Source organism: Heterodontus francisci, chromosome 11 (assembly GCF_036365525.1).
Source record: "Heterodontus francisci isolate sHetFra1 chromosome 11, sHetFra1.hap1, whole genome shotgun sequence".
Classification (NCBI taxonomy): Eukaryota; Metazoa; Chordata; class Chondrichthyes; order Heterodontiformes; family Heterodontidae; genus Heterodontus; species Heterodontus francisci.
In genome coordinates, this window is record NC_090381.1 from 20,549,105 (window position 1) to 20,556,640 (window position 7,536).

At 45.8% G+C, this 7,536-nt stretch overlaps 1 protein-coding gene across 2 annotated transcripts in view; it reads right to left on the bottom strand.

The window, feature by feature from the left end:
* The window catches only part of d2hgdh (D-2-hydroxyglutarate dehydrogenase), a 69,686-nt gene extending 62,606 nt beyond the window's left edge, over window positions 1–7,080 (bottom strand). Inside the window, exons 1-3 of one of the 2 annotated variants that reach the window (XM_068041762.1) lie at window positions 6,947–7,080; window positions 5,362–5,725; window positions 1,338–1,395 (exon numbers count right to left, since the gene is read on the bottom strand). In XM_068041762.1, coding sequence (XP_067897863.1) covers window positions 1,338–1,395; window positions 5,362–5,719 — 416 coding nt within the window. In that variant the 5' untranslated portion in view covers window positions 5,720–5,725; window positions 6,947–7,080. Of the gene's footprint in view, window positions 1–1,337; window positions 1,396–5,361; window positions 5,726–6,946 lie in introns of those variants that run through there. The other variant, XM_068041763.1, reaches the window with a different exon arrangement.
* Between the last annotated feature and the right edge of the window lie 456 nt (window positions 7,081–7,536).

The following is a 7,536-nucleotide window of genomic DNA, read 5'->3' on the forward strand; positions in this document are numbered from 1 at the left end:
GTATCCAAAAGTATGTTTTTTTTTCATTCGGGGGATGTGGGCGTCTCTGGCTAGGCCAGCATTTATTGCCCATCCCTAACTGCCCTTGAAGAAGGTGGTGGTGAGCTGCCTTCTTGAACCGCTGTAGCCCTTGGGGTGTTGGTACACCAATAGTGCTGTTAGGAACGGAGTTCCAGGATTTTAACTCAGCGACAGTAAAGGAATGGCGATATAGTTCCAAGTCAGGATGATGTGTGGCTTGGAGGAGAACTTGCAGGTGTTGGTGCTCCCATGCATCTGCTGCCCTTGTCTTTCTGGGCGGTAGAGGTTGCGGGTTTGGAAGGTGCTGTCGAAGGAGCCTTGGTGAGTTGCCCATCAATTGCAGTGCATCTTGTAGATGATACACACTGCTGCCACTGTGTGTTGGTGGAGGAGGGAGTGAATGTTGAAGGTGGTGGATGGGGTGCCAATCAAACAGATTGCTTTGTCCTGGATGGTGTCGAGCTTCTTGAATGTTGTTGGAGCTGCACCCATCCAGGCAAGTGGAGAGTATTCCATCACACTCCTGACTTCTGCCTTGTGGATATTGGACAGGCACTGGGGAGTCAGGAGGTGAGTTACTCACCAGAGTTCCCAGCCTCTTACCTGCTCTTGTAGCCACAGCATTCAGTCTCTGGTTAATGGTGACTCCCCAGGATGTTGATAGTGGGGGATTCAGTGATGGTAATGCCATTGAATGTCAAGCGGAGATGGTTAGATTCTCTCTTGTTTCAGATGGTCATTTCCCGGCACTCATGTGGCGTGAATGTTACTTGCCACTTATCAGCCCAAGCCTGGATGTTGTCCAGGTCTTGCTGCACCTGGGCACAGACTGCTTCATTATCTTAGGAGTCGCGAATGGTGCTGAACATTATGCAATCATCAGCGAACATCCCCACTTCTCAGCTAATGATGGAGGGAAGGTCATCGATGAAGCAGCTGAAGATGGTTGGGCCTAGGACACTACCCTGAGGAACTCCTGCAGTAATGCCCTGGGACTGAGATGATTGACCTTCAACAGCCACAACCATTTTCCTTTGTGCTAGGTATGACTCCAACTAGTGAAGAGTTTTGCCCCTGACTCCCATTGACTCCAGCTTTCCATTCCTACCCTGCTTTATCCTGTGCAGTGTGCAAACCTAGTCAGGGCCTCAGGCATGCTTGTAATTCACAATGACCATGTTTTATTGTATATGTGATATGATCAGGTTGGGACACTCTATACACCATATAAACTAGTCCTGGATCTTTAGTGTCTCTGGAATTCAGCCTGTGAGTAACAGAAACATTATATGAAAGGATGGCTGAAGATGCAATACCTGAGAATCTGAGAAACCTCTTCTGTTGTTTTAGGTCGCAGTAACACCTGGCTGCGGCCTGCAGTTAAAAAAAAACTTAACAGTAATTAATTATTCATTAATCAATGAGTAATTCATATAATAATCAATAAGCATAATCAGCATGTTGTCACGGAACTGTTTTTTTTCCCTCCTCTGTTCAAACAATGTGCCTTTAAGATTCTGTTAAAAACAGTGTACCTTTAAGACAGAAGGGGAAGTTTTAGATTTCTGAGAACAGTGTGCCACAGCTGCACTTGTTACTTAGGCAACAGCAGGAGCGTGAGGAGGTCACATGGTATAATGTTTCAATTTAACTATGTGTAAAAACCAGCATTTTGAGAGACACCAGCAAAGCGTGCTTACTGGAGGAAGGAACTGTCTATTTCTCGCAGCAGAAATTCTACAATGAGCTATAGGCCATGTTAATTGCCTAAGGAGGAAAAAGCCCTTTGAAGAGACCATTTGTATTGCTGGAGGTAGAAACATTCATTTTCTTTACTTTCAATCAAGAAGTCTTTGCTTCAAAATTGAATTTCTCTTGACTGATTGTGTTTTCTGGAATTCACAGTAAAGTTTCATCTGAGATACTGTCGGTTTCAAAACCGAGTGGATAGATTGCTTTACTCCTTTTTTAAAGAACTGTTTGATGCCTACTGCAGCCAAACTGCTTTGAATGCCTATCAAGAAAAGACTGTTTCATCAAATCCATGTGGAGACTTTGAGTGGCATCTGATTATTTTTACACAAGGATATCTCACCCATCAGGAACTTAACCCACAAAGACTTATAACCCATATATTTATTTATTCTTAAGAAACAGCTGATTTTTTAAACCTATTTTTTTTTTTTAAAAACAGTTAACTGTTGATTTTTGAGTGTACGTATGTGAATGGGGGTGTTAGGTTAAAATAAGAAGTTATAAGGTCTTTAGACATAGGTTTATCTTAATCGTGTTTAAGATTTAGTTTTTAATAAATAGTTAATTTGTTGTTGTCTAAAGATACCTGGTTTGGTCGGTTTTATTCTGCTGGGGGGGGGGGGGGTTACTAGAGTGTTTAATTTGGCTGTTTCCAATTGGATGGGAAAACTTTAACAATGTACTGCAACCTGTGGAGTGATGGGTCTGAAGTGACAGTGCATTGCTCCCACCTCAGTCGTAACAATGTTCAGTGAGCTTCAGATTACAAAATAGCACCTTCAATTGCTAGATAGCAATATATAGCTTGCTCAAGGTGTAGACAGTCCTCGTCTTACTGGATGATCTTCCACCTCGCTAATTAAATCATCCATAAGTATGGTCCAGTATCAGGGGTTACTGAATAAGTAGAAATAATGATCTGAGATAGAGTTAATCATTCCAGGCTGTAATCCACTCCTGGTGTTATACAATATATGAACTAATCGCAAGATTCCAGAGTGTAACTAATTTCGGGGTAAATGTTATTCTATGTATAAATCACTCGAATCCCTTGATTAGATCCCAGACTGCAACTCACTCCTGTGTATCTGACATTCTATATATGTCACTCAAACCCTCGATTAGGATTCCAGCCTATAACTCACTACAGGTATACGTTATTCAACATATAAACCCCTAAATCACTCGATTAGATCCCAGCCTGTAGCTCACTCTCGACTATCTGTTATTCTATAAAGAAACCAGCAAAACCTGTCAATTACATTCCAGCCTGTAACACACTCTTGGGTATCTGTTCTTCAATATATAAAGCCCCCAAATCACTTGATTAGACCCCAGCTTGTAACTCATTCACAGGTATCTGTTATTCTATATAAAGACTAGCCAAACCACTGGAGTAGATTCCAGCCTGTAACTCATTCTGTTACGACCAGGTGAGGAAGGGGTCTCAGGTTCCCTTTTTGCCCCTTCTCTCGCTTGACCGCAACAAGGTTTATCTTTTTAACACAATGATTTAACTTACCACCTCAGTGAGCACTTGCTCCTGTTACCCTAATATATTTGCAAATGAACCAATCAGACAGGTTTTTTTGAGTTTAAACATGAAAGATGTAAGTTTATTAACCTTATCACTCTAAACCGGTTAAAATTACGAAAATACGCGACGCATCCATGCTCACATTCACACACGAGGCACAGACAAACACAAATAGATTACAGAGGGAAAAAAAGAGTTGGGAGGTTGGAGTAGAGTTTTTAATAAAAATGGAATTTGAATACAGAAGTTTAGTCCCAGTGTCCTTAGTTAAAGTTGTGGTCCTGAAGTCCTCACTGGGACACACACAGTTCAGGCTTTCTTCTCAGGTTCTGGAAGGCAGAATAGGGGCTTTATCCATGTCCCCTGGTTGCTGGCTGTGCTGGGCTGTAGGTTGGCAGCTGAGGCTTCACTGGAACTTTACTGGAGAGAGATTGCATCTCTCTTGCTGGCTTCCAGTTACAGTCCCCTTCATAGGCACAATTCACAAACTCCCAGAGTTAGACAAGCAGTCATGTGATGTGACCACCTCTTCGTTTGAAACAGCATTTTCTGGAATGATCTTTGAAGTTCAAGGCTGTTCAGACATACTTGGTAGGGGTTTGGTTCTTTCACAGTCATTGGATGTCAATGGCTTTTGACGACCATGTTATTTATTTTTTTATTTATTTAGAGATACAGCACTGAAACAGGCCCTTCGGCCCACCAAGTCTGTGCCGACCAGCAACCACCCATTTATACTAACCCGACAGTAATCCCATATTCCCTACCACCTACTTACACTAGGGGAAATTTACAACGGCCAATTTACCTATCACCTGCAAGTCTTTGGCTGTGGGAGGAAACTGGAGCACCCAGCGAAAACCCACGCGGTCACAGGGAGAACTTGCAAACTCCGCACAGGCAATACCCAGAATCGAACCCGGGTCCCTCGAGCCGGAGTGTTGACAAAACCATTTTGGTAATTTAATCAGAGAGCAACCCATTGTTCTGGCTAGACTGGGTAATCATCTCTGTCTCCAGCCGGCCTTTGGCTTCTCATGCGCAAGTTGTGTGTGGCCATCTTGGCTGCTCGCTGTTGTTTTTTTAAAAGTTATTTGTAACAATCTCAGTAAAAGTCTCAGGCAATGTTCCACACGACTAAATGAATATTTCCATTTGGCATGTGAGGTTTTTGTCACAATTCCCAGATTTTTTATTCTATATATAAATTACAAAATTAGATCCCAGCCTGTAACTCATTCCCAAGTCTCTGTTATTCTATATATAAACTACCCAAACCCCTCAGTTACATTCCAGCCTGTAACTCACTTCTGGGTATCTGCTCTTCTCGACGTGAACCACACAAATCACTCGATTAGATTCCAGCCTGTAAATCACTCCTGAGTATCTGTTATTGTAGACAGAAAGTACCTGAAACTCTCGAATAGTTACAAGGCTTTGCAGCAGTTGCAGTATTGTACTGCCGGTTTGGCATCAGACATCCCCTTTGTTCACTCTGTCCCCCATCCCTTCATCTGCTATTGGTAACAAAGCTTTCAGTTATCATTCCCCTTCCTAATCCCTCTCCTCTCTCTACCTATAAAAAAGGACTAAAATCCCATCTTTTCAGCCAAGCTTTCAGTCACCCTTTCTGATCTCTCTCTTCATGGCCCAGTGTCGGTTCCCTTACCTTCATTGTTGAAGCAGCTTTTTAATGTTAAAGACACTATGTAACTTCCTGATACTTCCATTATTCAATAGATATTTCACTTAGATAATTCTCTTTAACTCACTTTTGTGCATCATTTATTCCATATGCAAACAATTCAAACCCTAGGTTAAACTCTTATGCAGCACACCATTGTCAGCTGAACGGTCAAGTAGAAGACTGACATAGTGCACAAGAATAGCTCAGGACAATTCCCCCTCTTTATACAGAGAAGCGCCTGATCTCCACCCAACACCCACCACCCCCACACATCCACAGGACAAATTTTGAGATCATCCTGTTCTCTCACATTCTGCGATGCCCATACCTTGTCTGAATACAATGGGAAATGCAGTCCTACCTCGCAATGTCCGCAGCCAGTCTACATTGCTTGCTTCCAGAATATCGGGATCAGTCACAACACGGCCAGGCAGCAGACCATCAAAGAACGTCAAGTCTTCCCTCGTGACAACTGCAAACCCTAATCGTTGAACATTATATCGCACACTTGTGAACTTCACCTCTTGGCCCCTGTAACTAGTGGTCCAGTGAAAGTGCCTCTTACTTGGCCACAGCTGGACATTACACTTGCAAAACTCAGGTGGCATGGGGAGATGGGCTGAAGATGCCATTGTTTTTCTGCCCGAGAGAAGCAGCCACTGTTTGAATAAAGCTCTGCGGCACTGCATTGCACAGCACAGGACAGCTGGACAAGCCATGACAACCTAATGCACAGAGACAAAACACAGGTCATGAGTACTTAATGGCATGAGGATAGCAGGACAGGTCAGGAGAATCTAATGACAGGAAGATGGAGAGACAGGTCATGGGAAACGAATAACAGGACTGAGGGACAGGACATGCGAATTTAATGACCGGAGTATGGAGGGACAGGACATCAGAATCTAATGACGAGAGCATGGAGGGACAGCCCGAGAATCTAATTACAGACGGACTGAGGGACAACCCGTGAGAATCTAATGACAGGAGGATGGAGGGACAGGCCTTGAAATCGTAATGACAGGAGGATGGAGGGACAGGCTTCCGAGAAGTGTAGAGGAACCCAGGGGCCTTGGAGTGCATGTCCACAGACCCCTGATGGTAGCAGGGTAAGTAGATAAGAAGGTTAAGAAGGCATACAGGATATTTTCCTTTCTTAGCCAGGCACAGAATATAAGAGCACGGTGGTTATGCTAGAACCATGCAACACTATTAGGCCACAGATCACCACATATGAGGAAGGATGTAATATCTGGACTTCAAGGGTTAAATTATGATGAGAGATCATACAAACTAGCTGTGTATTCCCTGGAATTTAGAAGATTGAGGGGTCATTTGATTGCGATATAAGGAAAACAGATAGGGTAGATTGAGAGGAACTATTTCTGCTGGATGGGGAGTCCAGGACAGACGTGGGCAAACAAATTACAGCCAGACCTTTTAGGAACCAAATTAGGAAACACTTCTTCAGACAAAGGGTAACAGATGTTTTCTTCCACAAATGTTAATTGATGCAAGATCAATTGTTAGATTTAAAACTGAGAGTGATCAATTTTTGTTAAGCAAGGGTATTCAGGGATTTGGGGCAAAGGCGGGTATATGGAGTTAGATCACAGATCAGACATGGTCTCACGGATTGGGGCTGGAACAGGCTCAAGGGGCTGAATGGCCTCCTGCTGTTCCTATTCAAATGACAGGAGGATGGAGGAACAGGACCAGGGAATCTCCAAAACCACAAACAGCCTGAAAGCCACAGTCTGCACCCCAACCCGCCGCTCCCGGAGCCGGCCTGCGGTGCCTCCCTGCCCCGCTGCTCCAGCCGCAGCCTGGGCCTCGGGTTCCGGTCGCTGCCACTCACCCGCCGGCAGCACCGGGTGTCGGGGAGGCGATGAGGGCCGAGCCGCCGGTGAACGGCTTTCGGGGTTCCCGAGCAGGGCGGCACTTACCTAAAGCAGTATCCGAGGACGGAACCTGAGGCCTGCCCAATACCGGAGAAAGGTGGGCTGAACGCCAGAATGGGGGAGGTGGGTTTAGTGGAGGGAGAGCTGGGGAGGGCAAGGGGGAGGAGTGGGGGTAGGGGGAGGAGTGGGGGTAAGGGAGGGGAAAAGAGTGGGGGTGGGGAAGAAGGGGGTGTCAGGGGAGGGGAAAGAGTGGGGGTGGGGAAGAAGGGGGTGTCAGGGGAGGGGAAAGAGTGGGGGTGGGGAAGAAGTGGGTGTCAGGGGAAGGGAAAGAGTGGGGGTGGGGAAGAAGGGGGTGTCAGGGGAGGGGAAAGAGTGGGGGTGGGGAAGAAGGGGGTGTCAGGGGAGGGGAAGGAGTGGAGAGAAGGAGGTGTCAGGGGAGGGGGAGCTGGGCAGTTGAGGGGAGGAGTGGGGGTGGGGAAGAAGGGGGTGTCAGGGGAGGGGGAGCAGTGGGAATGGGGAGAAGGAGGTGTCAGGGGAGGGGGAGCTGGGCAGTTGAGGAGTGGGGGTGGGGAAGAAGGGGGTGTCAGGGGAGGGGAAAGAGTGGGGGTGGGGAAGAAGGGGGTGTCAGGGGAGGG